At 58.8% G+C, this 22533-nt stretch overlaps 2 protein-coding genes across 2 annotated transcripts; both read left to right on the top strand.

Annotated features, from left to right (window-relative positions):
• The first annotated feature begins 269 nt into the window (after window positions 1–269).
• Window positions 270–9284, top strand: LOC126913762 (PHD finger protein 7-like). Its single transcript, XM_050716952.1, has 9 exons — window positions 270–1240; window positions 1432–1594; window positions 1685–1800; window positions 1891–2004; window positions 2154–2358; window positions 2709–3082; window positions 8535–8659; window positions 8987–9078; window positions 9171–9284. The coding sequence occupies exons 1-9, from the start codon at window positions 1092–1094 to the stop codon at window positions 9282–9284; spliced, it is 1452 nt and encodes a 483-aa protein (XP_050572909.1). The 5' UTR covers window positions 270–1091.
• On the top strand, window positions 7962–11524 carry LOC126913761 (PHD finger protein 7-like). The gene is made up of 6 exons (XM_050716951.1): window positions 7962–9663; window positions 9855–10017; window positions 10108–10223; window positions 10314–10427; window positions 10577–10781; window positions 11132–11524. Exons 1-6 carry the CDS (start codon window positions 9515–9517, stop codon window positions 11522–11524), a joined length of 1140 nt encoding a protein of 379 aa, XP_050572908.1. The 5' UTR covers window positions 7962–9514.
• Window positions 11525–22533: the final 11009 nt, after the last annotated feature.

The following is a 22533-nucleotide window of genomic DNA, read 5'->3' as shown; positions in this document are numbered from 1 at the left end:
TGAGTTGGGGAGAGAGCAGGGAGGAGGGGGCTGGCCGGGGCTGCCGAGGGAGGAGGGGTCCCACACCTCGGGCCCGTGCTACAGACTCACCCTCGTCCTGCTTCTCCCTCAGGGTCGGCAGAGGAGCGTGTGGAGGAGAAACCCCGGCACTGCTGGGGCAGCGACTCTCCAAGTGCTCGCTGTCGAAGTGCACCATGTCTGCAATGAAGCGGAAGGCTCCCGACTCGAGGGAACAAGGTGAGAGAAAAGCATCCCATCCCACAGGAGGGCGGGGAGGGGCTGGGGGGGTGCCTGTGGCTGAGAGGGGAGGCAGGGGCAGGCAGGGGCTCCCCAACCACCCCGGGGCAGGGCCCCTCTGCTCCTTGGCAGGGGGGGCCCAGGTCGGGCTGTGGGTGCCTGCTGGGACCCTTGTGCCTGCTGTGCCCCCTTCCCCTCCACAGCCTCTGGCCCTGCCCATCAGCCAGCGTGGCAGGGACAGAACAGGCCCTCGGGGACAGTCCCTCAGGGACACCTGGCCCCGCAAAGGCGCTCAATGGCTGTGCCGTTTGCTCTCTCCCCTCCAGCATGCATGCTGTGTGGCCGGGCAGATGCTGACCCAAACATCTGCGGCCCCAAACACAAAAGGAATGGGCTCTGTGCCCACGCGTTTTGCCTGGTGAGTTCTCCGTGGCTCCTGTCAGCATCCCACCAGGGACGGTCCCTTCCTCTACGACCCCTAATGAGATCCTGCTCTTTTCTCTTCTACAGTATTTTGTGGATAGCCTTTCACGGCGTGGAAGCATGCGCAAACACATAGAGGGGTACCGTCCTGACGACATCCGATGCGCGATCAAGCGGGCATCCCAGAAGGTGAGGACCTGATGGGGAACAGGGAGGTTTGTGCCAGGAGATGCTCCCGCAAGCTTAGCCTGGACCCCAAGGAAGCAATCCCAGCCTTTCCAACCTGCTCCGGGACAAACTGCTGCTCTGGCAGACGAGCCTCGTCCGCCAGGCGGGTCTGCAGAGTGTGACCCAGCAGCGCCCGCACCCTGTGCCCTGCCCTGCCCAGGGGTGTGGGGCCAGCGGTGGCGGCGGCATCGAGCCTGCTGCTAATGGGGCTGCTGTGTTCTTTTCAGCAATGCTTCGTTTGTGGCGAGCGAGGGGCCACCATCACCTGCACGGAGACGGGCTGTGAACGCAGCTTCCATCTCCCCTGCGCCTCGGAGGGAGAATGTGTCACCCAGTTCTTTGGGCGGTACAGGTAAGGGCTGCCAGCACCAGCCAAGCAAGAGAGGACCCCACGGTGGTGCTTCCCAGCAGCCTGGCAGAGCCAGAGGCAGCGCCAGAGCCTGGATGGGCCTGGGGCTCCTTCACGTTCCTCTGCCCTCCTCGCCACAACCGCGGCAGGCCCAGCACTTCTCACCTCGCCCTTCCCTTCCCTCTCCCCCCCAGGTCCTTCTGCTGGGAGCACCGCCCTCAGCAGGCAGTGCAGGCAGCTCCAGAGCAGGACACCACCTGCACCATCTGCATGGACCCTGTGGGGGACAGCAAGTCCTACCACACCATGGTGTGCCCAGCCTGCAGTCACGCCTGGTTCCACCGGGGCTGCATCCAGGTAGGAGCCCTCCCCTCACCCTGCGGGCACGGCAGGTGCTCAGCAGCACCAGGGCCCGCTCACCTCTCACCGCATGTGTTTCTGCTGCAGGAACTGGCCATACACACAGACAATCACCGCATCAAGTGCCCCGTCTGCAGAAACAGGGGGGAGTTTCGTTCAGAAATGTCCATCATGGGGATCCGAGGGATCCGAGTCCCAGTCAGGTTGGTGTCCCTCTGCCCTGCTCTCTAGACACGAGGGCACAAGCGCTGCGCATGGCCAGGGACTGGACAATTTCGTCCCTTCTCTTGCAGAGGACCAGCCTGGGAGAACAACAACGCCTCTGCATCGCTGCAAGAGAGGTGCCGGCGCTGTACTGCCAGGGAATGCCTTTACCCACAAGGCAGGGAGCAGGCGGAGGGACAGGGGTGAGTTGCCTCAGCAGCCATCTGCGGCTCTGCACAGGTCCTCAGCCTCAGCACATGCTGGGGGAGCCAGGACAGAGCACAAGGGGTGTGCCGGCCACTCCCTGGCTCAGACACTTTGTCCTCACAGCCACAACTCTTTGCTTCCCCAGGCCCTGGCAGCTGCTCCTGTGCCGCTCCTGCGCTGCCGAAGGCACCCACCGGCGCTGCTCCAACTTGACCAACAGCGCAGGCACCTGGGAGTGCGACAGCTGCGCTGGCGTGGGCACCAGCAGCCAGGCAGCACTGTGGCCATTACAAGGGATCCTGGTGACTGACAGTAGAAGACGGGAGAGAGACCGGACGACGATCCGCCATGTACTTTGGGCACCAGGCACCTTTAACCAGCCCCGAAGACGCCATGACACCAGTGCTGAGAGAAGCACTCACAGCCCTAACACTGAAACAACACCAGGAACCTCCAATCGCCCCATGGTGCCCGAAGACAGACACCCCGCCAGCCAGCGGGGGCGACCCCGGACGAGAAGCCGCTCACCGCTGGAACGTCCAGCCCCAGATCCCCAGAGCCGGCCCCGAAGACGCCTCAGGAGCAGCCATGCACCACAAACTGGTGGTGCTGGGAGCAGCAGCAGCACCAGATCTGCCAGGCGGGCGGCATCAGGGTCCCCCAGTGGATCCCCGGGGCCTGAAGAGAGACAATGCTCCAGCCAGCAGGGGACGGCCCAGAGAAGCCGCTCCCCATTACAACACCAGGCCCCAAATACCCAGAGGCAGACCCGAAGACGGCATCGGAGCAGACGTGCTACAACCCCCAGTGCTCAGAGCAGCAGCGACAGCAGCAGCAGCTCTGCCAGTGGAACAGCACCAGGAACCTCCAGTCGCTCCACGGTGCCCGAAGGCAGACACCCCGCCAGCCAGCGGGGGCGACCCCGGACGAGAAGCCGCTCACCGCTGGAACGTCCAGCCCCAGATCCCCAGAGCCGGCCCCGAAGACGCCGCAGGAGCAGCCGTGCACCACAAACTGGTGCTGGGAGCAGCAGCAGCACCAGATCTGCCAGGCGGGCGGCATCGGGGTCCCCCAGTGGGTCCCCGGGGCCTAAACGGAGACGATGCTCCAGCCAGCAGGGGACGGCCCACAGAAGAAGCCGCTCCCCATTCCAACACCGGGCCCCAAATACCCAGAGGCAGACCCGAAGACGGCGTGGGAGCAGACGTGCTACAGCCCCCAGTGCTCAGAGCAGCAGCAGCAGCAGCTCTGACAGCGAAACGGCATCGGGGTCCTCCAGCGATTCCCCGGTGCCTGAACGCAGCAGCCGCTCCAGCCACGCCGGGCCAGTCCGGATGCGAAGCCGCTCCCGGTTACAACATCGGGCCCCAAATCCCTACAGCCGGCCTGAACAACGCCACGGAGAGCCGTGCTCAGCCGTGCTCAGCCCCACGTCCTGGCTCCAGTCCCCAGCCGCCATCACAATAAAGCTTGCTGCCAATCCCATCTGTGCTGAGAGATCACGCGCGCGCGTCAGCTTCAGCCTCACTCGCGCGACTAAGCCATGTCCCCCTGCTCCCCTGCCTCCCCCCATTAGATAGCGGAGCTACGGAACCGCAGATCAGGTCTCCGCAGTCGCTTCATACAAAAGTACATCTCAATCACACGTCACACAAGTCTCACCCGACTGCCAAGGCAATACTTAGTATTTCTTACCTTGGCCTGTGCACAGAGCTACCGGGTCGATTCTCAAAACCGGAGTGCCTTTTTTTTTCCCCCTAATTCTTCACCAGTCCTGCCTTCTTAACCAGCCTTGCTTCCTTTGTCAGCTCTCTGCAGAACCACCGTCGCCAAGGCACAGGACCGCTGAAATCAGCAGGGCATGCCTTCCTGCTGCGGTGGTAGTGGGACTCCCCAGAAGGTGACTGGCTCCCGGACGAGCCCCCACTTTGTGAGAAACGCTCTGCAGCCAATAACATAGGCTCAGGCGAGGATCTCAGTGAAGTAGCTTTTTTATTCACGATTGCAATGGCAGGCGTCTTGCAAGCAGGAGCGTGCCTATTAGTTCCATAGCACAATTTATATAGTTTCTCTCTCGACGACCGGGACCCTCCCCTGTTTCCCCATTGAATGGGAAGTTCAGGTTCACAACCTATCCGACGCTTCACAGATAATGCACGGCTTTCAATTACCAGCCTCTTATTTTTCAAGTTTCTCCTGAGTTTTACGCTGTGAGGTGGCAATATTTTTTACCTTATCAGACTTGATGTGACACCGTGATTTATGCCTAATTGCATTAAAGAGAACGGTTGTAGTCTGCATTTCACAAGGTTGTCTGGTAAGCTTTTATCACTGCAACCGTATCTCAATATCACATTCCTTCCTCCTAAGCAATGTAAAATCTCATTCAAAACCACAAAAACAGGCCTTCTTACGCTTTTTAGGCTCCAAAGCCTTCTTTTCAGGCTCCAGAACATCCACTTGGCATCCCAAGTCTTCTTCTGATCACTGTGGTTTTACTCGGGTGGGCAGCCGAGCTCCACCACAACCGCTCTCTCACTTCCCCCCCCCCCCCAAAGAGGAAGGGCGAGAAAATACAACACAAAGAGCTCGAGGTTTGAGATGAGAATGATTTAATTAAAGGGAAAGGGGAGAAAAAAGAAATAAAAGAAACAATAAGGCCGCACGGAAGCACGTAGAGAAAGAAAAAAAAGTTATTCTCTACTTCCCATCAACGAGCGATGTTTGGCCACATCCTGGGAAGCAGGGCCTCAAAACGCGTAGCGGTTGTTCAGGAGGACAGACCCCTCCCCCACGAGAGCCCCCCTTTTTATTGCTGAGTGACATCAGGTGTTATGGAATATCCCTTTGGTTGGTTTAGGTCAGCTGCCCTGGCGATGTCCCCTCCCCATCACTTGCCCACCCCCAGCCTGCTGGCTCTTGGGGCTTGGAGGGAGTCCCGATGCTGTGCCAGCACTACGCAGCAACAGACACAACACTGGAGTGATACCAGTGCTGTTCCAGCTACGACTGCAGAGCACAGCACTGTGTGGGCTGCTGCAGGGAAAGGTGACTCCATCCTAGACAGACCCAACACAATCACCTAAACCCTCAGTTTGCAGGCCCAGGGGCTCCTTTGTAGGGACCAAGCCTTTGGTTCAGGGCCCTGAGACTGCTCTCTGCAGACAAAGCTGGATTCTTATTGCATACACCCTCACTTTTATGGCCCAGGCTGTCATTTTCAGGGCACGATGCCTTATCTTTAGGGCCCCCAGTTGCACTGTGAGGTGCAGAGCTGCCTTTTAGGGTACAAAGCCTTATTTGTGAGGAAATACCCCGCTTCTTCAGGTCCCAAATCCTCACGCTAGGAGACAAGGCCTCAATTTGAGGGCCCAGAGCCTCCTTTAAGGGTCCAAACACCCATTTGGAGGGACCAAAGCATCATTGTAGGGTCCAGTCCGTGAGCCAGAGACTCCAAAGGCCCAGGGTCCAGGTCTAAAGCCTCACCTTGACGACCAAGCCTCCCCACGCTCCCGCTCCGTCCCCATTTTAAGTCTTCAAAGCCGCATTAGTAAGCCCCCGTGTTTCCTCTCTAGGCTCCGAAGCCTTCTTTCAGGCTCCAGAACCTCCTCTTGGCATCCCAAGTCGTCTTCTGATCGCCTAAACCCTCAGTTTGCAGGCCCAGGGGCTCCTTTGTAGGGACCAAGCCTTTGGTTCAGGGCCCTGAGACTGCTCTCTGGAGATAAAGCTGGCTTCTCATTACTTACACCCTCGCTTTTATGGCCCAGGCTGTCATTTTCAGGGCACAATGCCTTATCTTTAGGGCCCCTTAGTTGCACTGTAAGGTGCAGACCTGCATTTTTAGGGTACAAAGCCTTCTTTGTGAGGAAATACCCCGCTTCTTCAGGTCCCAAATCCTCACGCTAGGAGACAAGGCCTCAATTTGAGGGCCCAGAGCCTCCTTTAAGGGTCCAAACACCCATTTGGAGGGACCAGAGCGTCATTGTAGGGTCCAGGCTGCAAGCCAGAGACTCCAAAGGCCCAGGGTTCAGGTCTAAAGCCTCACCTTGACGACCAGGCCTCCCCACGCTCCCCGTGACTGCTCTCTGGACACAAAGCTGGCTTCTTATTGCTTACACCCTCACTTTTATGGCCCAGGCTGTCATTTTCAGGGCACAATGCCTTATCTTTAGGGCCCCCAGTTGCACTGTAAGGTGCAGACCTGCATTTTTAGGGTGCAAAGCCTTATTTGTGAGGAAAGCTCCCTCCCTCCCCATTTTAAGTACTATAAATATGAGGGGTTAGAGGGGGGTTGGGTGAAGGGAAGGGTTGTGTTGTCATGGTGGCTTGGGGGCTTACCATACCCACCCCAGCTGATGTTTGCTCTTTTGTCAGCTTTAATCCAGAAGCGGGATCTTAACACGGAAAACACAGGGGAGACTTTACTGCTCTCCACATCTACCTTAAAGGAAGTTGTGGGGAGCTAGGGGTCGGCCTCGTCTCACAGACAACTAGTGACAGGACTAGAAAGTATGGCCTCAAGTTGTGCCAGAGGTTTAGTTGGAAATTAGTGGTGGTTTTCTCGGGTGGGCAGCCAAGTTCCACCGCAGCCTCTCTCTCACTCCCCCTCCTGAATGGGAAAGGGGGAGAAAATACGATGCAAAGGGCTCAAGGGTTGAGATAAGAATGGGGACATCACTCAACAATTATTGTGACAGGCAAAACAGACTCAGAGCAGGGAGACATTAAGAATTATTGCCTATTACTAACAAGCTAGAGAAGTGAGAAACAAAAGAAAGAAACCCAAAACACCTTGCCCCCATCCACCCTCCTCTACCTCTTTAACCAAGTGGTGCAGGGGAATGGGGGAATGGCGGTTCTGGTCAGTCTATAGCACTTCGTCTCTGCCGTTCCTTCTCGGTCACTCTCTTCCCCTGCTCCAACGTGGGATGCGGTCGTTCCCAAAGTGATCCTGCGTGGGCTTCCCACAGGCAGCAGCTCTTCAAGAACTGCTCCAGATACGGGTCCGTACCACGGGGTCCATCCGTCAGGAGCACACTGCTCCAACCTGGGTCCCCCACGGGCGGCAGCTCCTGCCAGGTCACCTGCTCCTGCGTGGGCTCCTCTCCACGGGCTGCAGCTCCGGCCCGGAATCTGCTCTGGCGGGGATCCTCCACAGGCTGCAGCCTGCTTCAGTGTAGGTCCACCTGCTCCACCGTGGCCTCTTCCACGGGCTGCAGCGTGGAACCCTGCTCCACCGTGCTACTCCATGGGCTGCAGGGGGACAACCTGCTTCACCGTGGTCCTCGCCACAGGCCGCAGGGGAACTTCTGCTGTGGTGCCTGGAGCACCTCCTCCCACTCCTTCACTGACCTTGGGTCTGCAAGGCTGTTTCTCACTCCTCTCTCTCTCCCAGCTGCTGTTCCGCAGCAGCTTTTTCCCTTTCTTAAATATGCTCTCACAGAGACGCAAACAACACCGCTTATTGGCTTGGCTCTGGACAGCAGCAGGGCCCTTATCTAAAATGGGGCAGCTTCTGGATTCTTCGCACAGAAGCCACCCCTATGGGCCCCCGCTACCAAAACTTGCCAAGTAGGCCCACTACAATTTCTTCTCAGAAAGAATAGTCAGGAATTGGAACGGGTTGCCCAGGGAAGTAGTGGAGTCACCTGGGGGTGTTCAAGGAAAGGCTGTACGTGTGCTTAGGGACATGCTTTAGTGGGTGACATTGGTAGTAGGGGGATAGTTGGACCAGATGATCTTGAGGGACTTTTCCACCCTTAATGATTCTACGATTCTGTGATTCTAATTAGGAGGCTTTGAACCCTGATGGTGAGAGTTGGAGAAAGGAGTCAGGGCTCAGACCGGACTGTCAACTGCAGTAAAGACTATTAAGACCGCTGGCTTTGTAACGTCTCTTGCTGATGTCTGGGGGGAGAAAACGAGCTCTGGTCTCACCCTGCTCTCGAGAAACCGTGGAGGAGAAGGACGTGAGGAGGGAGCAAGCTGCGAGCCAAACGCCAGGTGTCCTGCGGCTGTCCCGGAGGGTGGCAATGCTGGCCCAAAGGTGCGGTGCAGGCGCCGCCACTCCAGGGCTGCAGCCCTGTCCGAGGGACATCTCCGCTCCTGCCTGTGGCACGGGGAGCGTTGCCAGCAGGCCGAGGGAAGCAATCCTTCCTCTCCACCGCGTGCCGCGGGACCCGGCGTTTGAGCCCACGCCGGCTGCAAGAGCGGCCACCCTCTTGCTTGGGTGCCAAGGGCCCAGGCCCCAGCGGGGCACCTCCAGCCACCCCCGTGAGGCGGGGGCTCTGTCACAGTGGGTCCCTGCCCAAACGGGGGGCGTGCGGTGGTGATGTCACAATGGCCACTGTGACCCGCGGGGCGAGGAGCAGATAAAAGGCTGCTGGGCTCGGGCCGTGCCTCAGTGCGATTTGGTGAGTTGGGGAGAGAGCAGGGAGGAGGGGGCTGGCCGGGGCTGCCGAGGGAGGAGGGGTCCCACACCTCGGGCCCGTGCTACAGACTCACCCTCGTCCTGCTTCTCCCTCAGGGTCGGCAGAGGAGCGTGTGGAGGAGAAACCCCGGCACTGCTGGGGCAGCGACTCTCCAAGTGCTCGCTGTCGAAGTGCACCATGTCTGCAATGAAGCGGAAGGCTCCCGACTCGAGGGAACAAGGTGAGAGAAAAGCATCCCATCCCACAGGAGGGCGGGGAGGGGCTGGGGGGGGTGCCTGTGGCTGAGAGGGGAGGCAGGGGCAGGCAGGGGCTCCCCAACCACCCCGGGGCAGGGCCCCTCTGCTCCTTGGCAGGGGGGGCCCAGGTCGGGCTGTGGGTGCCTGCTGGGACCCTTGTGCCTGCTGTGCCCCCTTCCCCTCCACAGCCTCTGGCCCTGCCCATCAGCCAGCGTGGCAGGGACAGAACAGGCCCTCGGGGACAGTCCCTCAGGGACACCTGGCCCCGCAAAGGCGCTCAATGGCTGTGCCGTTTGCTCTCTCCCCTCCAGCATGCATGCTGTGTGGCCGGGCAGATGCTGACCCAAACATCTGCGGCCCCAAACACAAAAGGAATGGGCTCTGTGCCCACGCGTTTTGCCTGGTGAGTTCTCCGTGGCTCCTGTCAGCATCCCACCAGGGACGGTCCCTTCCTCTACGACCCCTAATGAGATCCTGCTCTTTTCTCTTCTACAGTATTTTGTGGATAGCCTTTCACGGCGTGGAAGCATGCGCAAACACATAGAGGGGTACCGTCCTGACGACATCCGATGCGCGATCAAGCGGGCATCCCAGAAGGTGAGGACCTGATGGGGAACAGGGAGGTTTGTGCCAGGAGATGCTCCCGCAAGCTTAGCCTGGACCCCAAGGAAGCAATCCCAGCCTTTCCAACCTGCTCCGGGACAAACTGCTGCTCTGGCAGACGAGCCTCGTCCGCCAGGCGGGTCTGCAGAGTGTGACCCAGCAGCGCCCGCACCCTGTGCCCTGCCCTGCCCAGGGGTGTGGGGCCAGCGGTGGCGGCGGCATCGAGCCTGCTGCTAATGGGGCTGCTGTGTTCTTTTCAGCAATGCTTCGTTTGTGGCGAGCGAGGGGCCACCATCACCTGCACGGAGACGGGCTGTGAACGCAGCTTCCATCTCCCCTGCGCCTCGGAGGGAGAATGTGTCACCCAGTTCTTTGGGCGGTACAGGTAAGGGCTGCCAGCACCAGCCAAGCAAGAGAGGACCCCACGGTGGTGCTTCCCAGCAGCCTGGCAGAGCCAGAGGCAGCGCCAGAGCCTGGATGGGCCTGGGGCTCCTTCACGTTCCTCTGCCCTCCTCGCCACAACCGCGGCAGGCCCAGCACTTCTCACCTCGCCCTTCCCTTCCCTCTCCCCCCCAGGTCCTTCTGCTGGGAGCACCGCCCTCAGCAGGCAGTGCAGGCAGCTCCAGAGCAGGACACCACCTGCACCATCTGCATGGACCCTGTGGGGGACAGCAAGTCCTACCACACCATGGTGTGCCCAGCCTGCAGTCACGCCTGGTTCCACCGGGGCTGCATCCAGGTAGGAGCCCTCCCCTCACCCTGCGGGCACGGCAGGTGCTCAGCAGCACCAGGGCCCGCTCACCTCTCACCGCATGTGTTTCTGCTGCAGGAACTGGCCATACACACAGACAATCACCGCATCAAGTGCCCCGTCTGCAGAAACAGGGGGGAGTTTCGTTCAGAAATGTCCATCATGGGGATCCGAGGGATCCGAGTCCCAGTCAGGTTGGTGTCCCTCTGCCCTGCTCTCTAGACACGAGGGCACAAGCGCTGCGCATGGCCAGGGACTGGACAATTTCGTCCCTTCTCTTGCAGAGGACCAGCCTGGGAGAACAACAACGCCTCTGCATCGCTGCAAGAGAGGTGCCGGCGCTGTACTGCCAGGGAATGCCTTTACCCACAAGGCAGGGAGCAGGCGGAGGGACAGGGGTGAGTTGCCTCAGCAGCCATCTGCGGCTCTGCACAGGTCCTCAGCCTCAGCACATGCTGGGGGAGCCAGGACAGAGCACAAGGGGTGTGCCGGCCACTCCCTGGCTCAGACACTTTGTCCTCACAGCCACAACTCTTTGCTTCCCCAGGCCCTGGCAGCTGCTCCTGTGCCGCTCCTGCGCTGCCGAAGGCACCCACCGGCGCTGCTCCAACTTGACCAACAGCGCAGGCACCTGGGAGTGCGACAGCTGCGCTGGCGTGGGCACCAGCAGCCAGGCAGCACTGTGGCCATTACAAGGGATCCTGGTGACTGACAGTAGAAGACGGGAGAGAGACCGGACGACGATCCGCCATGTACTTTGGGCACCAGGCACCTTTAACCAGCCCCGAAGACGCCATGACACCAGTGCTGAGAGAAGCACTCACAGCCCTAACACTGAAACAACACCAGGAACCTCCAATCGCCCCATGGTGCCCGAAGACAGACACCCCGCCAGCCAGCGGGGGCGACCCCGGACGAGAAGCCGCTCACCGCTGGAACGTCCAGCCCCAGATCCCCAGAGCCGGCCCCGAAGACGCCTCAGGAGCAGCCATGCACCACAAACTGGTGGTGCTGGGAGCAGCAGCAGCACCAGATCTGCCAGGCGGGCGGCATCAGGGTCCCCCAGTGGATCCCCGGGGCCTGAAGAGAGACAATGCTCCAGCCAGCAGGGGACGGCCCAGAGAAGCCGCTCCCCATTACAACACCAGGCCCCAAATACCCAGAGGCAGACCCGAAGACGGCATCGGAGCAGACGTGCTACAACCCCCAGTGCTCAGAGCAGCAGCGACAGCAGCAGCAGCTCTGCCAGTGGAACAGCACCAGGAACCTCCAGTCGCTCCACGGTGCCCGAAGGCAGACACCCCGCCAGCCAGCGGGGGCGACCCCGGACGAGAAGCCGCTCACCGCTGGAACGTCCAGCCCCAGATCCCCAGAGCCGGCCCCGAAGACGCCGCAGGAGCAGCCGTGCACCACAAACTGGTGCTGGGAGCAGCAGCAGCACCAGATCTGCCAGGCGGGCGGCATCGGGGTCCCCCAGTGGGTCCCCGGGGCCTAAACGGAGACGATGCTCCAGCCAGCAGGGGACGGCCCACAGAAGAAGCCGCTCCCCATTCCAACACCGGGCCCCAAATACCCAGAGGCAGACCCGAAGACGGCGTGGGAGCAGACGTGCTACAGCCCCCAGTGCTCAGAGCAGCAGCAGCAGCAGCTCTGACAGCGAAACGGCATCGGGGTCCTCCAGCGATTCCCCGGTGCCTGAACGCAGCAGCCGCTCCAGCCACGCCGGGCCAGTCCGGATGCGAAGCCGCTCCCGGTTACAACATCGGGCCCCAAATCCCTACAGCCGGCCTGAACAACGCCACGGGAGCAGCCGTGCTCCAGCCCCACGTCCTGGCTCCAGTCCCCAGCCGCCATCACAATAAAGCTTGCTGCCAATCCCATCTGTGCTGAGAGATCACGCGCGCGCGTCAGCTTCAGCCTCACTCGCGCGACTAAGCCATGTCCCCCTGCTCCCCTGCCTCCCCCCCATTAGATAGCGGAGCTACGGAACCGCAGATCAGGTCTCCGCAGTCGCTTCATACAAAAGTACATCTCAATCACACGTCACACAAGTCTCACCCGACTGCCAAGGCAATACTTAGTATTTCTTACCTTGGCCTGTGCACAGAGCTACCGGGTCGATTCTCAAAACCGGAGTGCCTTTTTTTTTCCCCCCTAATTCTTCACCAGTCCTGCCTTCTTAACCAGCCTTGCTTCCTTTGTCAGCTCTCTGCAGAACCACCGTCGCCAAGGCACAGGACCGCTGAAATCAGCAGGGCATGCCTTCCTGCTGCGGTGGTAGTGGGACTCCCCAGAAGGTGACTGGCTCCCGGACGAGCCCCCACTTTGTGAGAAACGCTCTGCAGCCAATAACATAGGCTCAGGCGAGGATCTCAGTGAAGTAGCTTTTTTATTCACGATTGCAATGGCAGGCGTCTTGCAAGCAGGAGCGTGCCTATTAGTTCCATAGCACAATTTATATAGTTTCTCTCTCGACGACCGGGACCCTCCCCTGTTTCCCCATTGAATGGGAAGTTCAGGTTCACAACCTATCCGACGCTTCACAGATAATGCACGGCTTTCAATTACCAGCCTCTTATTTTTCAAGTTTCTCCTGAGTTTTACGCTGTGAGGTGGCAATATTTTTTACCTTATCAGACTTGATGTGACACCGTGATTTATGCCTAATTGCATTAAAGAGAACGGTTGTAGTCTGCATTTCACAAGGTTGTCTGGTAAGCTTTTATCACTGCAACCGTATCTCAATATCACATTCCTTCCTCCTAAGCAATGTAAAATCTCATTCAAAACCACAAAAACAGGCCTTCTTACGCTTTTTAGGCTCCAAAGCCTTCTTTTCAGGCTCCAGAACATCCACTTGGCATCCCAAGTCTTCTTCTGATCACTGTGGTTTTACTCGGGTGGGCAGCCGAGCTCCACCACAACCGCTCTCTCACTTCCCCCCCCCCCCCAAAGAGGAAGGGCGAGAAAATACAACACAAAGAGCTCGAGGTTTGAGATGAGAATGATTTAATTAAAGGGAAAGGGGAGAAAAAAGAAATAAAAGAAACAATAAGGCCGCACGGAAGCACGTAGAGAAAGAAAAAAAAGTTATTCTCTACTTCCCATCAACGAGCGATGTTTGGCCACATCCTGGGAAGCAGGGCCTCAAAACGCGTAGCGGTTGTTCAGGAGGACAGACCCCTCCCCCACGAGAGCCCCCCTTTTTATTGCTGAGTGACATCAGGTGTTATGGAATATCCCTTTGGTTGGTTTAGGTCAGCTGCCCTGGCGATGTCCCCTCCCCATCACTTGCCCACCCCCAGCCTGCTGGCTCTTGGGGGCTTGGAGGGAGTCCCGATGCTGTGCCAGCACTACGCAGCAACAGACACAACACTGGAGTGATACCAGTGCTGTTCCAGCTACGACTGCAGAGCACAGCACTGTGTGGGCTGCTGCAGGGAAAGGTGACTCCATCCTAGACAGACCCAACACAATCACCTAAACCCTCAGTTTGCAGGCCCAGGGGCTCCTTTGTAGGGACCAAGCCCTTTGGTTCAGGGCCCTGAGACTGCTCTCTGCAGACAAAGCTGGATTCTTATTGCATACACCCTCACTTTTATGGCCCAGGCTGTCATTTTCAGGGCACGATGCCTTATCTTTAGGGCCCCCAGTTGCACTGTGAGGTGCAGAGCTGCCTTTTAGGGTACAAAGCCTTATTTGTGAGGAAATACCCCGCTTCTTCAGGTCCCAAATCCTCACGCTAGGAGACAAGGCCTCAATTTGAGGGCCCAGAGCCTCCTTTAAGGGTCCAAACACCCATTTGGAGGGACCAAAGCATCATTGTAGGGTCCAGTCCGTGAGCCAGAGACTCCAAAGGCCCAGGGTCCAGGTCTAAAGCCTCACCTTGACGACCAAGCCTCCCCACGCTCCCGCTCCGTCCCCATTTTAAGTCTTCAAAGCCGCATTAGTAAGCCCCCGTGTTTCCTCTCTAGGCTCCGAAGCCTTCTTTTCAGGCTCCAGAACCTCCTCTTGGCATCAAGTCGTCTTCTGATCGCCTAAACCCTCAGTTTGCAGGCCCAGGGGCTCCTTTGTAGGGACCAAGCCCTTTGGTTCAGGGCCCTGAGACTGCTCTCTGGAGATAAAGCTGGCTTCTCATTACTTACACCCTCGCTTTTATGGCCCAGGCTGTCATTTTCAGGGCACAATGCCTTATCTTTAGGGCCCCTTAGTTGCACTGTAAGGTGCAGACCTGCATTTTTAGGGTACAAAGCCTTCTTTGTGAGGAAATACCCCGCTTCTTCAGGTCCCAAATCCTCACGCTAGGAGACAAGGCCTCAATTTGAGGGCCCAGAGCCTCCTTTAAGGGTCCAAACACCCATTTGGAGGGACCAGAGCGTCATTGTAGGGTCCAGGCTGCAAGCCAGAGACTCCAAAGGCCCAGGGTTCAGGTCTAAAGCCTCACCTTGACGACCAGGCCTCCCCACGCTCCCCCGTGACTGCTCTCTGGACACAAAGCTGGCTTCTTATTGCTTACACCCTCACTTTTATGGCCCAGGCTGTCATTTTCAGGGCACAATGCCTTATCTTTAGGGCCCCCAGTTGCACTGTAAGGTGCAGACCTGCATTTTTAGGGTGCAAAGCCTTATTTGTGAGGAAAGCTCCCTCCCTCCCCATTTTAAGTACTATAAATATGAGGGGTTAGAGGGGGGTTGGGTGAAGGGAAGGGTTGTGTTGTCATGGTGGCTTGGGGGCTTACCATACCCACCCCAGCTGATGTTTGCTCTTTTGTCAGCTTTAATCCAGAAGCGGGATCTTAACACGGAAAACACAGGGAGACTTTACTGCTCTCCACATCTACCTTAAAGGAAGTTGTGGGGAGCTAGGGGTCGGCCTCGTCTCACAGACAACTAGTGACAGGACTAGAAAGTATGGCCTCAAGTTGTGCCAGAGGTTTAGTCTGGAAATTAGTGGGTTTTCTCGGGTGGGCAGCCAAGTTCCACCGCAGCCTCTCTCTCACTCCCCCTCCTGAATGGGAAAGGGGGAGAAAATACGATGCAAAGGGCTCAAGGGTTGAGATAAGAATGGGGACATCACTCAACAATTATTGTGACAGGCAAAACAGACTCAGAGCAGGGAGACATTAAGAATTATTGCCTATTACTAACAAGCTAGAGAAGTGAGAAACAAAAGAAAGAAACCCAAAACACCTTGCCCCCATCCACCCTCCTCTACCTCTTTAACCAAGTGGTGCAGGGGAATGGGGGAATGGCGGTTCTGGTCAGTCTATAGCACTTCGTCTCTGCCGTTCCTTCTCGGTCACTCTCTTCCCCTGCTCCAACGTGGGATGCGGTCGTTCCCAAAGTGATCCTGCGTGGGCTTCCCACAGGCAGCAGCTCTTCAAGAACTGCTCCAGATACGGGTCCGTACCACGGGGTCCATCCGTCAGGAGCACACTGCTCCAACCTGGGTCCCCCACGGGCGGCAGCTCCTGCCAGGTCACCTGCTCCTGCGTGGGCTCCTCTCCACGGGCTGCAGCTCCGGCCCGGAATCTGCTCTGGCGGGGATCCTCCACAGGCTGCAGCCTGCTTCAGTGTAGGTCCACCTGCTCCACCGTGGCCTCTTCCACGGGCTGCAGCGTGGAACCCTGCTCCACCGTGCTACTCCATGGGCTGCAGGGGGACAACCTGCTTCACCGTGGTCCTCGCCACAGGCCGCAGGGGAACTTCTGCTGTGGTGCCTGGAGCACCTCCTCCCACTCCTTCACTGACCTTGGGTCTGCAAGGCTGTTTCTCACTCCTCTCTCTCTCCCAGCTGCTGTTCCGCAGCAGCTTTTTCCCTTTCTTAAATATGCTCTCACAGAGACGCAAACAACACCGCTTATTGGCTTGGCTCTGGACAGCAGCAGGGCCCTTATCTAAAATGGGGCAGCTTCTGGATTCTTCGCACAGAAGCCACCCCTATGGGCCCCCGCTACCAAAACTTGCCAAGTAGGCCCACTACAATTTCTTCTCAGAAAGAATAGTCAGGAATTGGAACGGGTTGCCCAGGGAAGTAGTGGAGTCACCTGGGGGTGTTCAAGGAAAGGCTGTACGTGCTGCTTAGGGACATGCTTTAGTGGGTGACATTGGTAGTAGGGGGATAGTTGGACCAGATGATCTTGAGGGACTTTTCCACCCTTAATGATTCTACGATTCTGTGATTCTAATTAGGAGGCTTTGAACCCTGATGGTGAGAGTTGGAGAAAGGAGTCAGGGCTCAGACCGGACTGTCAACTGCAGTAAAGACTATTAAGACCGCTGGCTTTGTAACGTTCTTGCTGATGTCTGGGGGAGAAACGAGCTCTGGTCTCACCCTGCTCTCGAGAAACCGTGGAGGAGAAGGACGTGAGGAGGGAGCAAGCTGCGAGCCAAAACGCCAGGTGTCCTGCGGCTGTCCCGGAGGGTGGCAATGCTGGCCCAAAGGTGCGGTGCAGGCGCCGCCACTCCAGGGCTGCAGCCCTGTCCGAGGGACATCTCCGCTCCTGCCTGTGGCACGGGGAGCGTTGCCAGCAGGCCGAGGGAAGCAATCCTTCCTCTCCACCGCGTGCCGCGGGACCCGGCGTTTGAGCCCACGCCGGCTGCAAGAGCGGCCACCCTCTTGCTTGGGTGCCAAGGGCCCAGGCCCCAGCGGGGCACCTCCAGCCACCCCCGTGAGGCGGGGCTCTGTCACAGTGGGTCCCTGCCCAAACGGGGGGCGTGCGGTGGTGATGTCACAATGGCCACTGTGACCCGCGGGGCGAGGAGCAGATAAAAGGCTGCTGGGCTCGGGCCGTGCTCAGTGCGATTTGGTGAGTTGGGGAGAGAGCAGGGAGGAGGGGGCTGGCCGGGGCTGCCGAGGGAGGAGGGGTCCCACACCTCGGGCCCGTGCTACAGACTCACCCTCGCTGCTTCTCCCTCAGGGTCGGCAGAGGAGCGTGTGGAGGAGAAACCCCGGCACTGCTGGGGCAGCGACTCTCCAAGTGCTCGCTGTCGAAGTGCACCATGTCTGCAATGAAGCGGAAGGCTCCCGACTCGAGGGAACAAGGTGAGAGAAAAGCATCCATCCACAGGAGGGCGGGGAGGGGCTGGGGGGGGTGCCTGTGGCTGAGAGGGGAGGCAGGGGCAGGCAGGGGCTCCCAACCACCCCGGGGCAGGGCCCCTCTGCTCCTTGGCAGGGGGGGCCCAGGTCGGGCTGTGGGTGCCTGCTGGGACCTTGTGCTGCTGTGCCCCCTTCCCTCCACAGCCTCTGGCCCTGCCCATCAGCCAGCGTGGCAGGGACAGAACAGGCCCTCGGGGACAGTCCCTCAGGGACACCTGGCCCCGCAAAGGCGCTCAATGGCTGTGCCGTTGCTCTCTCCCCTCCAGCATGCATGCTGTGTGGCCGGGCAGATGCTGACCCAAACATCTGCGGCCCCAAACACAAAAGGAATGGGCTCTGTGCCCACGCGTTTTGCCTGGTGAGTTCTCCGTGGCTCTGTCAGCATCCCACCAGGGACGGTCCCTTCCTCTACGACCCCTAATGAGATCCTGCTCTTTTCTCTTCTACAGTATTTTGTGGATAGCCTTTCACGGCGTGGAAGCATGCGCAAACACATAGAGGGTACCGTCCTGACGACATCCGATGCGCGATCAAGCGGGCATCCCAGAAGGTGAGGACTGATGGGGAACAGGGAGGTTGTGCCAGGAGATGCTCCGCAAGCTTAGCCTGGACCCCAAGGAAGCAATCCAGCCTTTCCAACTGCTCCGGGACAAACTGCTGCTCTGCAGACGAGCCTCGTCCGCCAGGCGGGTCTGCAGAGTGTGACCCAGCAGCGCCCGCACCCTGTGCCCTGCCCTGCCCAGGGGTGTGGGGCCAGCGGTGGCGGCGGCATCGAGCCTGCTGCTAATGGGGCTGCTGTGTTCTTTTCAGCAATGCTTCGTTGTGGCGAGCGAGGGGCCACCATCACTGCACGGAGACGGGCTGTGAACGCAGGCTTCCATCTCCCCTGCGCCTCGGAGGGAGAATGTGTCACCCAGTTCTTTGGGCGGTACAGGTAAGGGCTGCCAGCACCAGCCAAGCAAGAGAGGACCCCACGGTGGTGCTTCCCAGCAGCCTGGCAGAGCCAGAGGCAGCGCCAGAGCCTGGATGGGCCTGGGGCTCCTTCACGTTCCTCTGCCCTCCTCGCCACAACCGCGGCAGGCCCAGCACTTCTCACCTCCCTTCCCTTCCCTCTCCCCAGGTCCTTCTGCTGGGAGCACCGCCCTCAGCAGGCAGTGCAGGCAGCTCCAGAGAGCAGGACACCACCTGCACCATCTGCATGGACCCTGTGGGGGACAGCAAGTCATACCACACCATGGTGTGCCCAGCCTGCAGTCACGCTGGTTCCACCGGGGCTGCATCCAGGTAGGAGCCCTCCCCTCACCCTGCGGGCACGGCAGGTGCTCAGCAGCACCAGGGCCCGCTCACCTCTCACGCATGTGTTTCTGCTGCAGGAAACTGGCCATACACACAGACAATCACCGCATCAAGTGCCCCGTCTGCAGAAACGGGGGAGTTTGTTCAGAAATGTCCATCATGGGGATCCGAGGGATCCGAGTCCCAGTCAGGTTGGTGTCCCTCTGCCCTGCCTCTCTAGACACGAGGGCACAAGCGCTGCGCATGGCCAGGGACTGGACAATTTCGTCCCTTCTCTTGCAGAGGACCAGCCTGGGAGAACAACAACGCCTCTGCATCGCTGCAAGAGAGGTGCCGGCGCTGTACTGCCAGGGAATGCCTTTACCCACAAGGCAGGGAGCAGGCGGAGGGACAGGGGTGAGTTGCCTCAGCAGCCATCTGCGGCTCTGCACAGGTCCTCAGCCTCAGCACATGCTGGGGGAGCCAGGACAGAGCACAAGGGGTGTGCCGGCCACTCCCTGGCTCAGACACTTTGTCCTCACAGCCACAACTCTTTGCTTCCCCAGGCCCTGGCAGCTGCTCCTGTGCCGCTCCTGCGCTGCCGAAGGCACCCACCGGCGCTGCTCCAACTTGACCAACAGCGCAGGCACCTGGGAGTGCGACAGCTGCGCTGGCGTGGGCACCAGCAGCCAGGCAGCACTGTGGCCATTACAAGGGATCCTGGTGACTGACAGTAGAAGACGGGAGAGAGACCGGACGACGATCCGCCATGTACTTTGGGCACCAGGCACCTTTAACCAGCCCCGAAGACGCCATGACACCAGTGCTGAGAGAAGCACTCACAGCCCTAACACTGAAACAACACCAGGAACCTCCAATCGCCCCATGGTGCCCGAAGACAGACACCCCGCCAGCCAGCGGGGGCGACCCCGGACGAGAAGCCGCTCACCGCTGGAACGTCCAGCCCCAGATCCCCAGAGCCGGCCCCGAAGACGCCTCAGGAGCAGCCATGCACCACAAACTGGTGGTGCTGGGAGCAGCAGCAGCACCAGATCTGCCAGGCGGGCGGCATCAGGGTCCCCCAGTGGATCCCCGGGGCCTGAAGAGAGACAATGCTCCAGCCAGCAGGGGACGGCCCAGAGAAGCCGCTCCCCATTACAACACCAGGCCCCAAATACCCAGAGGCAGACCCGAAGACGGCATCGGAGCAGACGTGCTACAACCCCCAGTGCTCAGAGCAGCAGCGACAGCAGCAGCAGCTCTGCCAGTGGAACAGCACCAGGAACCTCCAGTCGCTCCACGGTGCCCGAAGGCAGACACCCCGCCAGCCAGCGGGGGCGACCCCGGACGAGAAGCCGCTCACCGCTGGAACGTCCAGCCCCAGATCCCCAGAGCCGGCCCCGAAGACGCCGCAGGAGCAGCCGTGCACCACAAACTGGTGCTGGGAGCAGCAGCAGCACCAGATCTGCCAGGCGGGCGGCATCGGGGTCCCCCAGTGGGTCCCCGGGGCCTAAACGGAGACGATGCTCCAGCCAGCAGGGGACGGCCCACAGAAGAAGCCGCTCCCCATTCCAACACCGGGCCCCAAATACCCAGAGGCAGACCCGAAGACGGCGTGGGAGCAGACGTGCTACACCCCCAGTGCTCAGAGCAGCAGCAGCAGCAGCTCTGACAGCGAAACGGCATCGGGGTCCTCCAGCGATTCCCCGGTGCCTGAACGCAGCAGCCGCTCCAGCCACGCCGGGCCAGTCCGGATGCGAAGCCGCTCCCGGTTACAACATCGGGCCCCAAATCCCTACAGCCGGCCTGAACAACGCCACGGGAGCAGCCGTGCTCCAGCCCCACGTCCTGGCTCCAGTCCCCAGCCGCCATCACAATAAAGCTTGCTGCCAATCCCATCTGTGCTGAGAGATCACGCGCGCGCGTCAGCTTCAGCCTCACTCGCGCGACTAAGCCATGTCCCCCTGCTCCCCTGCCTCCCCCCCATTAGATAGCGGAGCTACGGAACCGCAGATCAGGTCTCCGCAGTCGCTTCATACAAAAGTACATCTCAATCACACGTCACACAAGTCTCACCCGACTGCCAAGGCAATACTTAGTATTTCTTACCTTGGCCTGTGCACAGAGCTACCGGGTCGATTCTCAAAACCGGAGTGCCTTTTTTTTTCCCCCCTAATTCTTCACCAGTCCTGCCTTCTTAACCAGCCTTGCTTCCTTTGTCAGCTCTCTGCAGAACCACCGTCGCCAAGGCACAGGACCGCTGAAATCAGCAGGGCATGCCTTCCTGCTGCGGTGGTAGTGGGACTCCCCAGAAGGTGACTGGCTCCCGGACGAGCCCCCACTTTGTGAGAAACGCTCTGCAGCCAATAACATAGGCTCAGGCGAGGATCTCAGTGAAGTAGCTTTTTTATTCACGATTGCAATGGCAGGCGTCTTGCAAGCAGGAGCGTGCCTATTAGTTCCATAGCACAATTTATATAGTTTCTCTCTCGACGACCGGGACCCTCCCCTGTTTCCCCATTGAATGGGAAGTTCAGGTTCACAACCTATCCGACGCTTCACAGATAATGCACGGCTTTCAATTACCAGCCTCTTATTTTTCAAGTTTCTCCTGAGTTTTACGCTGTGAGGTGGCAATATTTTTTACCTTATCAGACTTGATGTGACACCGTGATTTATGCCTAATTGCATTAAAGAGAACGGTTGTAGTCTGCATTTCACAAGGTTGTCTGGTAAGCTTTTATCACTGCAACCGTATCTCAATATCACATTCCTTCCTCCTAAGCAATGTAAAATCTCATTCAAAACCACAAAAACAGGCCTTCTTACACTTTTTAGGCTCCAAAGCCTTCTTTTCAGGCTCCAGAACATCCACTTGGCATCCCAAGTCTTCTTCTGATCACTGTGGTTTTACTCGGGTGGGCAGCCGAGCTCCACCACAACCGCTCTCTCACTTCCCCCCCCCCCAAAGAGGAAGGGTGAGAAAATACAACACAAAGAGCTCGAGGTTTGAGATGAGAATGATTTAATTAAAGGGAAAGGGGAGAAAAAAGAAATAAAAGAAACAATAAGGCCGCACGGAAGCACGTAGAGAAAGAAAAAAAAGTTATTCTCTACTTCCCATCAACGAGCGATGTTTGGCCACATCCTGGGAAGCAGGGCCTCAAAACGCGTAGCGGTTGTTCAGGAGGACAGACCCTCCCCCACGAGAGCCCCCCTTTTTATTGCTGAGTGACATCAGGTGTTATGGAATATCCCTTTGGTTGGTTTAGGTCAGCTGCCCTGGCGATGTCCCCTCCCCATCACTTGCCCACCCCCAGCCTGCTGGCTCTTGGGGGCTTGGAGGGAGTCCCGATGCTGTGCCAGCACTACGCAGCAACAGACACAACACTGGAGTGATACCAGTGCTGTTCCAGCTACGACTGCAGAGCACAGCACTGTGTGGGCTGCTGCAGGGAAAGGTGACTCCATCCTAGACAGACCCAACACAATCACCTAAACCCTCAGTTTGCAGGCCCAGGGGCTCCTTTGTAGGGACCAAGCCCTTTGGTTCAGGGCCCTGAGACTGCTCTCTGCAGACAAAGCTGGATTCTTATTGCATACACCCTCACTTTTATGGCCCAGGCTGTCATTTTCAGGGCACGATGCCTTATCTTTAGGGCCCCCAGTTGCACTGTGAGGTGCAGAGCTGCCTTTTAGGGTACAAAGCCTTATTTGTGAGGAAATACCCCGCTTCTTCAGGTCCCAAATCCTCACGCTAGGAGACAAGGCCTCAATTTGAGGGCCCAGAGCCTCCTTTAAGGGTCCAAACACCCATTTGGAGGGACCAAAGCATCATTGTAGGGTCCAGTCCGTGAGCCAGAGACTCCAAAGGCCCAGGGTCCAGGTCTAAAGCCTCACCTTGACGACCAAGCCTCCCCACGCTCCCGCTCCGTCCCCATTTTAAGTCTTCAAAGCCGCATTAGTAAGCCCCCGTGTTTCCTCTCTAGGCTCCGAAGCCTTCTTTTAAGGCTCCAGAACCTCCTCTTGGCATCCCAAGTCGTCTTCTGATCGCCTAAACCCTCAGTTTGCAGGCCCAGGGGCTCCTTTGTAGGGACCAAGCCCTTTGGTTCAGGGCCTGAGACTGCTCCT

This window comes from Cygnus atratus, unplaced genomic scaffold (assembly GCF_013377495.2).
Source record: "Cygnus atratus isolate AKBS03 ecotype Queensland, Australia unplaced genomic scaffold, CAtr_DNAZoo_HiC_assembly HiC_scaffold_57, whole genome shotgun sequence".
NCBI classification, from domain to species: domain Eukaryota; kingdom Metazoa; phylum Chordata; class Aves; order Anseriformes; family Anatidae; genus Cygnus; species Cygnus atratus.
Note: the sequence above shows the minus strand (reverse complement) of the source record. Positions and strands in the feature narration are given on the sequence as shown.

Bases quoted from the DNA above. Each gene is read 5' to 3' on its own strand.
- LOC126913762 (XM_050716952.1), top strand. From the start codon at position 1,092: ATGGGGCTGCTGTGTTCTTTTCAGCAATGCTTCGTTTGTGGCGAGCGA. The intron at 1,801-1,890 runs GTTGGTGTCCCT...CTTCTCTTGCAG, and splicing joins GGGATCCGAGTCCCAGTCAG to AGGACCAGCCTGGGAGAACA. The intron at 3,083-8,534 runs GTGGGTCCCCGG...CTTCTCCCTCAG, and splicing joins GGCGGCATCGGGGTCCCCCA to GGTCGGCAGAGGAGCGTGTG.
- LOC126913761 (XM_050716951.1), top strand. From the start codon at position 9,515: ATGGGGCTGCTGTGTTCTTTTCAGCAATGCTTCGTTTGTGGCGAGCGA. The intron at 10,428-10,576 runs GTGAGTTGCCTC...TTGCTTCCCCAG, and splicing joins GAGCAGGCGGAGGGACAGGG to GCCCTGGCAGCTGCTCCTGT. The intron at 10,782-11,131 runs GTACTTTGGGCA...ACAATGCTCCAG, and splicing joins ACCGGACGACGATCCGCCAT to CCAGCAGGGGACGGCCCAGA.